The sequence below is a fragment of the Siniperca chuatsi genome, linkage group LG12, assembly GCF_020085105.1.
Source record: "Siniperca chuatsi isolate FFG_IHB_CAS linkage group LG12, ASM2008510v1, whole genome shotgun sequence".
Taxonomy (NCBI): domain Eukaryota; kingdom Metazoa; phylum Chordata; class Actinopteri; order Centrarchiformes; family Sinipercidae; genus Siniperca; species Siniperca chuatsi.
Window position 1 is genome coordinate 5,541,651 of NC_058053.1, and position 15,757 is coordinate 5,557,407.

General features: G+C 40.5%; 1 protein-coding gene across 5 annotated transcripts in view; it reads right to left on the reverse strand.

Annotated features, from left to right (window-relative positions):
- Positions 1 to 15,757, reverse strand: part of col18a1a (collagen type XVIII alpha 1 chain a) — a 75,987-nt gene that overhangs the window by 18,770 nt on the left and 41,460 nt on the right. For 3 of the 5 annotated variants that reach the window (XM_044217007.1, XM_044217005.1, XM_044217004.1), the window contains 7 exons: positions 11,331 to 11,872; positions 8,840 to 8,923; positions 7,580 to 7,651; positions 3,710 to 3,788; positions 2,371 to 2,433; positions 1,303 to 1,439; positions 253 to 279 (listed from right to left, as the gene is read on the reverse strand). In XM_044217007.1, coding sequence (XP_044072942.1) covers positions 253 to 279; positions 1,303 to 1,439; positions 2,371 to 2,433; positions 3,710 to 3,788; positions 7,580 to 7,651; positions 8,840 to 8,923; positions 11,331 to 11,872 — 1,004 coding nt within the window. The remainder of the gene's footprint in view (positions 1 to 252; positions 280 to 1,302; positions 1,440 to 2,370; positions 2,434 to 3,709; positions 3,789 to 7,579; positions 7,652 to 8,839; positions 8,924 to 11,330; positions 11,873 to 15,757) is intronic. The other 2 variants (XM_044217008.1, XM_044217006.1) reach the window with 1 other exon arrangement.

Below are 15,757 nucleotides of genomic sequence, written 5' to 3' on the forward strand. Positions count from 1 at the left end.
TATCTGTCACTTCATGGTGGATCAATTTGACCAGAAATCCAAACAATGAAATCGACACCACTGAATTACTATTTTAATGTTGTAGCAGTCCTATACAAGACGCCTGTTACGTCAGTGTCTGGAACGGGTGATGTTGATGAAGAAGTGACAAGACCGACGGTCCTTATTTAATGTTGAGTAACTTGTCCACGTCTCTAGAACTTCTAGTTGACCCGAAGAGTCACCCAAAACACAAGATAATCTCCAACTTACCTTTGCTCCCTTTTCCCCTGGTTCTCCCTGACAATGAAAAGAAGAAACAGAGCCAGGTCAGTGCCGACAGTCTTCATTGGCTGTCTAATTTGACCTGAAACATTAGAACGCACTGACATACATATCCACAGACACGTGTGGGAGAGTTTTACCTAAAGCACCTCACATTGAGCGTATACACTTTCATCAGGGCTGGCACCAGTGGAACTCTCATCCCGCTGAGTTACACAGCCACACACTCAAACTGTTTCTAACCGTAATCCCAATGACCAATGATCATAATATACCTCAGCCTAATCATAACATAAATGCAACTTTGGTTTGAGTGTTTTTGAGTGTTTGTCCTGCGTCATGCCTCTGTTTGATGCACACACCTTGTTTGTATTCAATTCTACTTAAAGTTTATTTTTCGCTTTTATTTTTTACTCTAGTCTACTTATGTCTGTATCCCCTGCTGGATTGAATCAGTGTGTGTTTTTTTCTTTTTCTTTCTCTTTTTTGGTTTTTGTTTTCTTTTTTCCTGGTTTTGTGTATATTTGGACCAATGTGTTATGTGTATGTTGACAGAAGAAAATCAAATCAATGTCAGGTCTAATTTTATAATCATTGTGTGGACATTTGGCCTTCATAAGACAAAAGAACTGGACACACACACACACACACACACACACACACACACACACAGACACACACACACACACAGCGTATCCTCATAAAAAATTAAATGTACAGTATGTACTGAAATAAATAAAATGTATAATAAAGTAACATAAAACATGGCTTGACATTATATTGCACACGCTTGCATAAAATTATGACTTGCAGCGCCCTCTGGTGTTTCTTTGGGACATTTCACCACAGCTCATATCACTGCTCTTACTACGTCTGCCCACTGCCCACTGCAACCTTCAGAAAGACAGACTAGATTAAAAAAAAAACTTCTCTTGCATCATCAGTGCATCCCTACTCTCAATATGGATGACAAAGATGACTTGTCTAACACAAGTATTCCATCAACTGTCAAAGTAGAGTATAAAAAAAGGCCCAAACCTTCTCTCCACGGGCTGCACCCCGTGAGCCGGAGCCAGAGCCGGAGCCAGATTCTCCCTTTGGCCCAATTGGACCCCGGTCTCCTTTGTCTCCTTTATCCCCTTGGTCACCCTTTTCTCCTTTAGCCCCAACTGGCCCTGAAAACAGCGACAAAGGACAGTCATTAATACCCTCATGAAAAGACCTTTCAAACATGATTAATGTTTGTATCCCACATCCCAAACAATAAACATGTCCTGCACCCAAAAGAAGAGGAGGAAAGAGAAAATGACTTTTTGCTTGATGGAGCGAGAATCCCAGCGTGCACGGCTGTAATTTAAAGGCCATGTGAAGGTTTTCAGGTGGTGTGAGCTGAATAGACCTTAAACTCTTCCCACTGAATGCGTCACTTTTCAGTTGACGTGAGTGGAGCTCGTATGAAATGCAACCCACTCCGTCAGTTGTGTAGAAGTCGCCCATCTCCAACACTGCTGACATGCACAGCGAAATGCTGCCCGCTTCAAGCAGGCTTTTTCAATCTTTCAGTTTAGGAGTTAGAGTTTAGCAATGGAAAAATGGATCCCATGCCTCTGAACGGATACATAAGCATATAATATTTGCTGAAAACCTAATGACACATATCAGCATTACTAGCCTAAGCTAATATGCAATACTAGTCTGGCTTGTCCAATCCTTGTTATTTTTAAGAAATGAAATCTATGTGACGATTTACCAAAATTGTTTTTCTATCCATTTTCCATTTTCTCTTCTTTGCTATTTTTCCCTCTCATTTGAGCTCTCCTATTTTCTCCCTTTGCGTATATTTTTTCGTGGGATTACAGCCTGAGCGGCCCAATTTTCCATCCCCATGGCTTATATACAAACATGCTCACCACCCTGCATGAATTCAAAAGCATAAAGTAGACAGATTCATGCATTCTTGTGCTTGTGTGCTTATGAAATCCATGTGAGGTCCTGCATGAGGAGAACACATGAAGCAGGCAGAACGTCAGACCAGAGAATAAAAAGGAAATGAAACACAGGAGATTTGGATGCTGGTCTCTGTGTATTTAACCCCCCTCGACCCACCTGGTGACCCAGGAAGTCCAGGCCTGGACTCCACAGAAACTGAAACGTGCTGGGAGTCACTTGCTGAACACAACGCAAAAGACAGTGTTAAATTAAGTCTCCAGTTTGACACTATTTCAGGTCAGTTACAAGGATGCTCCGGGACGTGAGGTAACTGTTAGTTTATCAAATCAGTCATGATAAGTTTTTTTTTTTTTAAAGTTTGAGTCTGGTCGAGGTAGTTTTATATCTCTTTTCCAAGACAAAACAACTCGCTTTGTCTCTGTCATCAACTGACATCCCATGATGACATCTAAGTTCCACAGAGTGAGAAGACCTACATCTTCTTATTTAGCATTAGTGTTGAAGCTTTGTTAAAGTTCATAGAAAATGTAATATTGTTCTATACAGTATAGTTTGTACACTTTACATTGCAGACAAATCAAACGTCAGGTTCCAAACAAAAGCATTGTGCCTCAGTAGATAAAACTGAGACCTACTTATTTTTGAAATGAAAATGGTGCCCAGTGTGTCATTCATGCCACTACCACCAGATGGTGCCAAAGTCAGACATTTTAAAATCTTACACAAAGTGGCTCTAAGCGCATTTACATGACACTGTTTGACATATTCTCCACTGGAATATCTTGTGCAATTTAGGAAATATAGTACAGCAGCACACAAAAATCTGTTTCACGTTCTCTGTCTGTACGATGGGGATAAAGTCAACTTTAACCCTGGATGGTAGAACTCCAAATAAAAACTGCAGCAGTGAGCAGTGAAGATTACTTATTTTAATGTAATTCACACAACAACCAACACCTACACTGACACTTCAGTGCTCATCACAAATGAGACTTCCAACGCCTATATTGCATTAATGTCCACTAGGTGGAGACATATGTCAGTGAATCTGTTTGCAGCCAGCTCTGACTAGCTCAGCTATGCATGTTCAAGGAACATGAACTCTGCAACACCATGTGCTGTCATAAACATTCCCCACTATACCCAACAGGTGAGCTAAGCCACGTGTCGGCATGTGGAAGTACAACATCTATTTTCCATCTTAAAATTAATATTATAAATTCATGAAAGATATTTGCAAAACAGAAAGGGGCAGATCCAAAGGCATCTGTAAAAACACTCTGAAGAGGGCTTGCATAAAAAACAGTATACTAAACCGTTTGACAAAACTCTGTCCAAGACAGAAACACAAACAATATTCCACCTCAAGGTAGTGCTGATGTCTCTCTGCCAGCAGAATGGTCTAACTAAAGGACAGCGAGTGATCTGTAAATAAAAAAGTAAACTAAATTCAGTCTCTCTTCAGGAAGTGTTGACTGTGTCCAGATAAACTCACCTGTTTCTCTTGCAATTGACACCTCCTCTTTCCTGGTCAGTGGTGGCTGCTGAATAGGCCGGGAAGATGGAGGAGTAGTCTGCAGGAAAATAAACATGCAACAGAGAGAGATGCATATTTAAAAAGGGCAATGGATGACATTTACTGGAAGCTGCACTAAGCCTAGACTTTATGACTCTGTTTCCCCCCCTACACTGAAGAGCCTTGGAAAAAATGTAAGAACCATGTCACTGCATGGGAAAAGTAAGGCTCGTTAACATTAATCCCAAACAATCCCAACAAAAATGACTCACGTTTCTACACTGTGTTACCATTCAGTTGCACTAATGTTTATAGTATGTGCAGCCAAAGCTGTCTTCCCAGCTAACAACATTGTTTCCCAACTCTACAACAAGCTTTTTTAAAACGTGATGGAGTCAACATGTGCGGAAAGAACAAAACCTTTCCTTTTTTTTTGGCAAATTGTTGTTGCAAAACTCCTCTTGAAGTGAACATTATTGAGGCTGTCAGGGAAAACAGCTCCCAGTCTATCACACCGATCTACCCTGCATGTCATTACCCAGAGTGATAATGACACTCAGAGTACAATAATTGAGTTTGTTTGCAATACAAATGACAACCTTCACTGGTATTCATTTTTGTGTATGTGTGTGGTCATCTCATTGCAGCCACTCCAAACCCTCATTTTAACCTGCACAGCTGAACTATTAATCCCCATGATCAAATAAAAGGGGTTGAACTTAAGGAAGGATGTGGTGTGTGTTTGTGTGTCATCAGATTTCTTCCCAACTTTTCTTTTTCCTTGACCTTCGTACTGCATTTTATGACTGCATTCACAAGTCACATTCATTGTTTTGTCAAAGTAGCTTAATATACTTAGAAAGTATACTTTTTATGTTTTTGTGCACCCTATACTCGTAAAAACATACATGCTACAGAAACATATAGTAACGTGTGTTTGTGGACAAAGCCTCCGGTCTACCAACAATCCTCCGTCACTAAAAACACAGCAGGACTGAGAGAAGCAACAGGAGTAGTTGAAGGTTGGGGGAGGTGGGGTCACTTCTGCTCCCAAACTGCCTTTGGGTAAAAAAAGAGAGAGGGGGAAGAAATAATGCAAATGCCCCCCTGTCTGTAGCTCATTCTTCACCGGTGACACACCTCGGATTGTCACCTGTGGAATTCAAGAGAGGAGCGGGATAAAGAATGTAGGGGAGGGGGCAGCTGAAGGGGCAAAGTGAAGTCAGTGTTGATAATTAACCAGTTTCCTCTCTGGGAAACTATCCTCCCCACTGTGTTGCACGGCACTGGCTATGCTAAGAATTTGGCCAGACCACTATTGACTGTTCTAAGTTGATATATGTATTAATGTGATAAAGAATACCCTGCTTAGTCACTCCTTCACCTATCCATCATAGCTGGGGGTGACGGGTGGGAGGCTTGGATCTGTAGAACATAGTGTTGATGGATTTGAACCACACAACCCCTGAATCTAAGAGCAGGTATGCAGCTCCCTCGGCAATGAACATATTCCACCTCTGCAGCAGTGTAGGATGGGGTTTTTTTTTCTTTTTCAGTGCACGCCCCAACGAAGTATCACAGAGGAAACTTATTGGAATTTGCACATTTTCTGTGGTTGGCTGAAGGATGAAAGAAAAACAGTCTGGCTGTTTACAAGATGCTGCAATCTTGCATGGAATCGTATTATTATTTTATTTGAACAGAAACAATCAAGTCTTTTCCCAAAACATTGCTGCGTTTCAGTTAAAAGCACACTAAATGCAAAACGTGCCTCTTAGCCAATCAGTTAGCTACTTGGTATTTTGAATAGAAATTTGCCTTCCCTGACACTTTGTCTTCCATGAAAACAACCTAATGGAGCTATAACAGCATTTCCCCCAGGGCCTTATTAAGATTAATTAATTAGAGCATTAAGTAATCTCACAAAATTGATTTCTGTTTCATCTAATCATTACTCTTTAAATCAATTTGAACATGTTTACTGTATTTTCCTTGACTTGTTCTGCTTATTGAATGTAGTTTGATGGAGTTTTTCTTAACATGATGGACATTGCGGACATTTGGAAATAACAACTAAGTGGCTGTGCTTTACCTGAAACAATCATTTGCATCGCATCGAGTTAGAATTATGCTCTTGAAACATTTCCTCTTTGGGCTTCATGCTGATGGGGACACTTGGATTCCAGCGGTGACACCGTTAAGGATGACTAGCTCTGCCATCTATCACCATGGATTCCAGGATGACAAAATGGAAAGTTTCGCTTATACAACTCTCCCTCTCTAACTTGTATCTGCCCAGACTTGCCTTAATTGCACTGGTTGGACCATTGTGCAGTGTAGGTTCTACTTTCTGTGAACAGACATCAGATGGAAAGACATCGGCAGGTGGGCGTTAGATGCCAGCTGTTGTCTTTTACATTACATATCACATGATGCTAATAAATGCCTACTGAACAGATGGAAAAACCTCTTGTAAAGGTTGCAGGGCATCAAGGCAGAGAGCAGTAATGATGACCCTGCCCTCCCTGTCTCCTTCTCTAACTTTCTTTCCACCTCTGTCAGTTCCTGTACACAGCTGATTGAGAAACCAGTCAGAATAACAAAGCCTTGAGGAGGGGGGCCTCTGTCTTGGATCAGATCGAGTCCAAATTGACATCTGGTTTTTCTAACTCTCCACTATAATTGTGAGAGGGAGTGCACGCACGCACAGTGGTGGTACAGGGAGGAGGCTGTGCTACATTTCAGCCTGCGTGACTATCTTTGAGGGTGGGGAGATGTGAGTGGGTGTCTGTGGAATCTGATTGTGTGTGAGTGTGAGAGAGAGAACGCAGAGAGAGGAAGACCGAAGGACAATGGAGGGGGGGGGAGCAGAGATGAAGGAAGACACCAAAAGATACAAGTACATGCAATGATCTAGAGATCTTGCATGGGTGACTGCAAAGAGATAGTGGGAATGATAGCATAAGTGTGACAGTGTGAGTGAACAGAACAGTGCAAATGTACATGGTTGGTGAGAGACTACTGTCAGCCTTCTCGCGATATCTGTTAGGTTAGGCCTTCCTCCAGGTGATAAGCCGACAGCTACATCTATCCAGAGCACACACACCTCACCTGACACCAGGTAAATTTCCTGCTGTTTAAGCATGTACAATTTATACTGAAGAACAATGCTAAAACTAACATGCTGGCCTTTCTTTATATTTGGACAGCTATGAGCAAATAAACCAGCTATACAATTTCATAAGGACTGTATTGTTAAAACTTTAGAAAGGCCCAGCTTTAACTCCCCAAGGTCATTTCCTTTCTAGTCTGACAAGAGGAAACTCTCTATGTAAAAAGTCCCCAAATGTATAAGCCAGAAGAGGCTCAGTTTCTATCAACTCAGCAGTTTTTAATCTCTCTTGAGGAATGAGTGTTCACTCACTTATATGAGTAACTTGAGACATTGAGACATCAGTGGTATATGTAACACTGGGATGACTCAGTGTTTGCAGAAGCACAGTCTGCTGGTAATAATCTTTGTCGGCCAGGTATACATGTATGGCTTGATCAGCTGTTTGAATCCTCCTTTAGGGAACAAAGCATTCTTCATTCATTCTTCTCCTCACTCTCTTATGTGCTCTTCATTTACAATGTTACAATTTCCAGTGAGAAAACCCATAATGTTGCAATATAACGCGTCAAGAAGAGTAAGGGCAGCAAAATAACTGCAAGGAACAGAACTGTTATTAATGAAACATCATTTAGCCAAGCTTAAAGGACAAGAAGAAGCAAACAGCAGCAGGTGAGTATTGTCAAACCTTCGTAATAAGTAAAAGAGCTCAATAATAAACAAAGGCTGTTCCATACTGTCCATCTTTGTTTCTCCACGGCTGGTTTTGGGGGTCTGGGTTCCTCATGGCCGCTTCCTTCCCCTGAAGCCTGAGAAGACCAATCACACATTTTAAATTGAATTTAATGTCCACACAATTGTTGTTTTTGTTTTATTCCGTGCACTGACAATTACAACTGTGATATCTTTTCACTGCGTGTGTTGTCCTTGCACCATGTGTGTCAGTTCATGAACTCTACTTAAATTCTTAGTAAAATTCAAGTCAGCTATAAATGAATTTAGCAATTTAGGGCGGTGTGTTTATTGAATACGTGTACACATATTTGAACTACATACCTCTATGCTATCTGTGCTCTGTGTGACAGTATTACTGCCCTATCGTAGTTGTCTGTGTTATCTTTATTGCTGTAAATGTGCTTTTTATGCCACCTTCTTCCCTCTTGAAACAGATATTCTAATCTCAATGAGCCTTTTACTTGGTTGAATTAAGGTGTAATTTAATACTGAACTCTATACATTGTTAGTACTCTATGTCTATGCACTTATGTAATTCAGTCAAATGCTTGTGTATTTGTTGTATCAGACAATGTACAATACAGTAAGTAGGTCTCATATACTCCTGTTAGATTCAAAGCGTGAATGTGTCCTCTATACGGGAAAACAGCTGTGTGTGTGAGTTTATCATTTGAGATAAAAGACACATCCTGAAATCAGAAACCTGTCATTTCCACTTCAAACGTGATTCTCCTGTGTAATCCAAACAACATCTAAAGATTTGATGACAACAAGCGGTAAACTCGGTAAAGACAAGGTTTTGGTGGTCTCAGTGAGGAGAACAGCTGTGAAGGCAATGTTTTACTAAATACCAGTTTAGGCTGCTGGTGGGCTGCAGGGAGGCACCTGTGTTTGTGTGTGTGGTCAGGGTCAGCGGTGAAAAGGCTGCTCCCTGACTGTTACAGATTTACTATTGATAATAAGTGATGTGATGCTGCAATAAATCAACAAAGCCCAGAAAAATGTCCTTACTTGTGTTACTTTAGGGCATCTCTGCCCCATTTGAACTATATAAGCTAGTTAGCCGGACATGCTAATGGATGGAGCTTACGTTAGAGCAGATAAACACTATTCCTTACACTCTTGTGCTCGTGTGTTTTTGGTTTTGGAAAGGCTTAACAGGACTGCAGTGCCTCGTTACTGTTGCTAAGCTATGATTGGACGATCGCTGTTCGGGGGAGTTGTTGTCAGTTATGTTCAAAATGTGATTAGTTGCCACGCACCATATCTGAGTCATCTTCATCCTCTTCACAGTGCCTCTCAGCAGCACGGGGGTCTCCCACCACCCTCAGCTCACCGATCACCCCCTGTTGCAAAACAAGGACAAGGTGTTTTGATGTTTGATTATACATATAATAATGTCAGAACAGCACTTTTTCTCACACACACACACACACACACACACACACACAATGTCCTACTTTCAACACACATGGATGCTTATCTCTGAACTTGCTGCTAGGGTTTTGGTGATATTTTTGAGGGAAGTCCCCCTTTAGACAAAAATCAGAGGGGCTATTGATGTCTCCAGTTTTAGCCCGTGCCTGTGAAGTGCCTCTATCTCTGCCCCACACAGACGATCTGATACATGTTCCCACACAGGATACTCGCACAGATAGCAAGAATGCTATCTGACTGCCTATCAGAGGGCCATTAGCTGTGTGTGAAGAGGTGGTTTCTCTGCTGCTGAGTTATTTGAAGGTGACTCTTCAGGACACATTTATGTCCTGAGAAAAAAGTCAAATGGATTTAGGAGAGCTTTGAAGATAAATATCTTTGACATTTAAACCGTGTGTCTACATAGGCTTTTAGTGGCTGTACTGATTGGCTTTTTTTGTAACTTGTACAATGTTTAGTCGACATGTTGTGGTCTTTTTCTAATAAATTGCTTTAGATGTTCACAATAAATCTCAAACTGTCACTGCGTGATGAATAATAAGAAAAAGAGACATCCACTAAACAAATCCTATTTCAGAATGGAATGTCCATTTTATAAATACATAATGTAAATATTTAGATGCAAAAGAAGCTCGTCAAGTCTTGATTTGATTAGAGAAATTAAATTCACAAGACCTTTCTAGCTTAGGGCCAAGCTAGGGTCAACAAATAGCACATGGCCAACAAGTCCTGAAAGAAGAAACAGGGTTAGGTTCCTTTTTCCAAATAAGCAGTTTACAAAACATCTTTCTAACAAAATATGTGTGTACTAAAAAGAAAAAGAAAAACTTGAACCGTGTAGTTACAAAGCGGTTTCCAACAAAATAAGCAGCTGTCTTCAAACACACCAATAAAACAACATTAAAACAAGTGTAACAGCTGAGAGAGGAGGGGAGAGATGATGTTTCAGCTGGGCAAACACTCATTTGGAATTTGGACATATTTAGTAGTGTAAATATATCTTTAGCTCTGTATTATGTACCAATATAATCCTCATTATTAAAATATACTTTTTAGCAGGGGATGGAGGGAATAGACACCTTTATTGGCTCACCTGTAAAGTTAATCAAAAGTGCTTCTGCCTTTACGGCTTCATGGCCTCAATTCAGTCTTATTAACAGAGCAGGGAGGTCATTTATGTCCACATAAGCAGCAAGACTCCATACTTGGCAACACTGAACAGCGAAAAGCCATGTTAAAGTGTAACTCAAAAGGAGAAAGACAACAAGGTCATGTCAGAAGTTGTGTGTTTCTACTGAAAATAAGGCAACTGAATGCTGACAGAAGTCAGCCATCTATTGAATAGCTTCCATCTAAGACAGTAAAAGTCTCTTAAATATCTTATTGTCTAAGATAAATAAAGAAGATTGCATGAATCAAAAATTCCGCCTTTTATATCTGGGATTATAATTGTCAAACTTGTACTAGAGTCCAAAAAGTAATTTCCCCCCAGATTCTTAGTGAATTATAAGGACATAAAACAAATGCTCCCAAGTAATGCAAATCACTAAAGCAATAGCGTGTCATATATCATCGTTTACAAATGCAGTTTTTCCCTCAACACTTAAATTGTTCAGGGCTTACACAGAGTATTTTGGTTTTGCCCTTTTACTTTTTTTCTTTTGATTTGTGCAAGAAAAAAAACTGTACTGCACCTACTGCCCATGGTTTATCTTTTAAAAATAATTAGTTGCATGCACAGAAGTAGAATGAACAATTATCACTGATTACAGTTGCATGTTTTCTCTGTGCAGGTAGCCATGGGTGAACTACTATAACCATTTAACAGCTAAGGGATTTACAGCAGTCAAATGACTGAAGTTAATTATATAACAACTGTCAGGTCTCCAATTATTTGCAGACTACTCTGATGAGGATGGTGAGGTGAGGAAGACATTTATGTTATGGTTTAGAGTAGGCCAATTTGAGCAATCAAATCATATGAGAGTAATTCAGCCAAGATGTTTCACATGACTGACTATGGAAAATCAAAACACAATACTGCACTTTTCAAAAACTTCACTGTCTCATTGTCTCATTATGTTGGTTCTAGAAAAAGAAGTAGTTTGGGAATGTGAGATGTGCAGTCTTCTGTCTCCAACACAAGAATTAGTCTGACTTATTCAGTGCAGAAGCATCATGCAAATATTTATTTAGCTACTATGAAAGCTTTTAAAATAAACATGGTATATCATATAGCCCTTCAATTATTTAATTTCCTGATTTCATGGGCTTGAATATTGTTTTGTTCAAAACAGACAAAGCCTGTGTACACACCAGAAACTTCTCAGGATCAGCTCCTCCAGCTTGCCCAACAAAGACCCCAGCACCAGCCTCCAGCTCCATCTCATCCGGGGACCTCTCAATGCGCATCACCTGAGGGTCTGTGTCACAGTTGAGGTAGAACATCACCTTGTCATCCCTCACAGCAATGGCAAAGCGAGTCCAGGTATCCCTCATGGAGGGCACAAGGAACCTGGCCGCCTCATACGACTGCTGTGAGTCGGGCTCTGTGTAGTACAGGATGACATTCTGGTTGCCGCCCTGCATGGCTGACAGTTTAACACCCACATACATGATCTTCTGTGAGGCATCTGTGACGGAGAAGATGACGCCGCCCCTGTTAGAGGTGGGTTTCAGGTTGAAGATGAGGGCGAAGTCTCGGTAGAATGGGCTTGGCAGGTGGGCACGGGCCAGTTGGCCCGTGTTGGCATCGGGGCCAAAGACATAGCCAGGGCTGTTATCAGGCCCATAGATCTGGGTGATCTCATTTGGAGGAGGATCCCCAATCAGCTGTAGCAGGGAGACGCCACTGTCTTCTAGAGGGGGAGAGAAAAAGGATGTGAGGCCACAATATGCATGAAATATCTCGAGGTTAGAAGGGAGGGCTGCATGGCAGGGTGTAATGTTAGACCAGGCTTTATTAGGCTGTTGGGGGTTGACTTAAAGTGAAGGTAATGTAAAAAGCATCAACACATTTCATAAAATGTAAATGAAAAGTTACCACAACTGCCTCCAACCAAACTGTAAGCTTTTTTGAGAAGCGTTGGCAAAGCGACTCTGCTCAGGGGACCACAAACAAACAGACCATTTTAAAACTCACAGACCGAAATATGGAAAGGGTTGACATCCCCCAAAAAAGGCAAAGGCTAGGCCATATGAGACTAAAAAAAGCAGATCACTTTAGCAGAAATTGCAAGGCCTGTATTCCAAAGACACGACCAGCTACTGCCAAACTCCTACTTCCTAAACTGAAGGGAGATGTCCAGAAGAGACAGTACATGAAGATGTGACTCGAGTTTACTTCACACTTAAATATGTGTCTGTATAGAGTATGTGTCGAGAAGATAATTTTATATTTCTGCTGTGTTGTGTTTACCTGATAAAAGGTTTAAGCCTTTATTATTGAATGTAGTGATAGAAGGGTCTGAAACAAATTTGTCAGAAGAGCTAAAAACATGCCGAGCTATAGCCACTAGATGTGTTCTCTGTAAAACTCTATGGCAGAAAATCTTTTCTAATTTTGACCACTGATCAATCTACTGTGTGCAGAATAGGATGGATAAGATGGATATCTATGCATCTCATTCCTGAAGACACTAAAACAGAAACAAAAAGCTAAAAACTCTTCCGACTTGTGTGACATCTGCTAAATGTCACTGCTCCAGGGCACGCAGGGACCAACAGCTGGGCCTCCTGCATATCTTTGCTCACTCTTCCATCACCCTGGGTGACTCTGGCGAGGTCAGTGCATAATAATTGGAGGCGAGAATACAAGGACCTCAAAGTGCGATGTGTATTCATTCACATTCATGGTGGAGATAGACTAAACCTTTTGTGCTTTGATCAAAAATAATGTTTCCTCGTGTTAAAAGAGAAATCACAAAAATCACTGTTTTGGGAGAACACTTGACATAGTTTCTGGTGCTTTGAAGAAATGCTTTGCTCGGTTCAAAGCCTCCCCACTGCCCTGAGTGCTGGAGATCAGTGGGGTTGGCAGTTGGCTTTGTTGAGAGCTTAAACACACAGGAAGTTTAGCTGACCCGAGGTCCTGCTTTTCGCTGTACAACCATAAACACGAGTCTGAATATTCTGCATGCTGTCTGAGAACTAAAGATGCTTTCATTTGAATCTGAGCTAACAGGGAACCCAGTGAAGCTGTAACAGGACAGCAATAAAAATACTTTCCACTATTAATTATGCACCAGCCAGACAGACATTTCTGAAGAAGAGTCATCACTAAGCGGATTGTACATTAATAATTTATACTTATTTAATTATATACTGTAAATGTCACCAGAATATATAAATGAAGCACTGTTAGTATGAAGATGTGCCAGAAATACCAACCAAATCTGGAAAAGCACATTTAGATAAGTGATACAAAAAACGTTTTTTGTGAGATCTCCTACATTAGTTGATTATACAAATGATACTCTTTGGGTCAATTTTGAAATAGCATCTTGGTGGAAAATCCAATAACATATATCCAATACAGCATGTATTAGCAAACTAAAAACCAGATAGCTGGATATCAGTCTATAGAATATATACTAATATAAGACAAAAATCCTGAGACAAACAAGACCTCAGCATAAAAGAGACATTTTCTACCAAAATTAGAAAATGTTAACCATGAAATGACACAATACAGACAGTCACAGAGTCCCAGGTTCAGAACACCTTTGGTAGACTGTGGATCTTTAAATCCTGCATAGATGGCGGTTTACAATAAACTAAATCATTTGCACCAGGCCAACCAGATGTTTACTCTGATAAAGTCAGACTGAGAAACCTCAAGGGTCTCTTCAGTGGGCCTGTGCACACATGTCTGAACCTGGCTCCCTCTTATGTGCACAATTTCTGCCAGAGCAGGTTTGAAAAAGGCAAAACTCTGTAGTAATTTAGTGGTGAAATCCATCACGTGGGAAAGCACACCATTTTAATTTGTAATTCTCCTGCTACGGGTGCTCAAGCTGACATGTGAGCTATCTTTACAGCAGAAACACTCCATAGCTGAGCATGTATCGTAACTCTTTTTGCAATGAAAAGTAATGAGAATGTTTTTCCTCTGAATTACAACATTTGTGCTGAAAAATGTATCTACTACTACTACTACTACCTACAATTAACTTTCTTCAGTACTTTGCATGAAACATGCAGTTTGTTAAGCATAAATTAGCAGCTGGGCATAAAAAATATTTAATTTGTGTGCAGATTAGACTTCAAGGTCTAATCAATTCAGACTGGAGCCTGGTCGTCCCTCAGAATGCAGCATGTATGGCCATTTATTTATCCTATAATTCAAACATCTGATTTTCTCATGTATTTGCCAAATGAACAACACACATCTTCACACGCGCACTCACGTTCCAAGCTTCCCAATCCCCTCATTAGTGGAATATCTCACCTATTAGTCATTACTCACACTGACGAGATGTGCACTCTTTTGGACTATGTTCAGAATTTACCAAAAAACATCCATATGAACCAGAGGATGATCAAACACTACATGCAAAAATAATCTATTTATTACAAATCTAAAAAAGGATCCTGATGTAATTGTGCCGGATGACAATAAAGAAAAAAGAAAGCTCTAAACTGTAGATGAAGACAATTTCATTACCGGATCTAAAGCAGATGAAAAGGTTTGACCTGCTTTAGGCTGGCAAAGGAAGGTTTTTGCTGAGGCCTGTTCAATGTGCCTGCATTGTCAGCAAAGGGCCAGCCAGCCATTCCTTCTCAGAGATCAAAAATTGTTGGGTATACAAAAGGTTGACCATTAGCATTTTAAGTGCAATCTCAATTCAGGTTTCCCAAATAGCTTTTGTTAACCAATGACAGCTTCGAGGCCAATCGGGCATAGAAAAGGACTGCTGATGAATGGAGTGGTGCTGGGTTTATGGTGCTAGATTGTCTTGTCAAGAAGTCCGCTTACTGACCGGGAACGTAGCTCTTTTTCATTTTCTAACATTCCAAGATGGGGTACCAGAGATTGTGATACCCTGTTGATAAAGCTGTACATACAGTGTGAGACTGTATATACAGCTTTGGGAAGTACAGGATCCTGAATAATCCATGGGAAAACATTTGGACATCTGGACAGTCCCAGAAAACTTTGCGGTTTCACTCACTACGCTCCATCGCCATTTAAAACATCCCTTGAGGCCTGCTGACAAGGGCAATGATCTCGCCCCTCACTCTGCAAAAAAGCTGGTCAGTGGTCTGACCTGTGTTTGGAGTGTCAGAGTTCACCTATAAACTATGTCTGTAGTACTTGTCAGCAATTTAAAAGTGAAGTAAGTTAAATTTGGTCACGTGATATGGCGGTTGTGTTTACTTTCTGCTTATTTGATCCTGTTTGATTTTGTGGTTTGTCTGGCTACTTATAGGATTAAGGGGAGTCATTTGTAATGCTTATAATGTTAAATCAATGTCACTTGTTGGAATCAATTTTATCTGGCAAAATAAAATACCACAGTTGGCACACACAGGTGCACTATACAGCAGCGCTTTAATAATTGTATCTTATGCAAGGAGATATGGTACCATGGTTACTTTATGGAACTTACATACTAACAACATAAAATCTATAGTGGCATATACATGTGACCAAGTTCCACTACAAGGTGTCTGATCTAATGTGTCACTAAACTGAAAAACAAAAATGAACACAGGATGTTTTGAATATCCAGGTTTATATA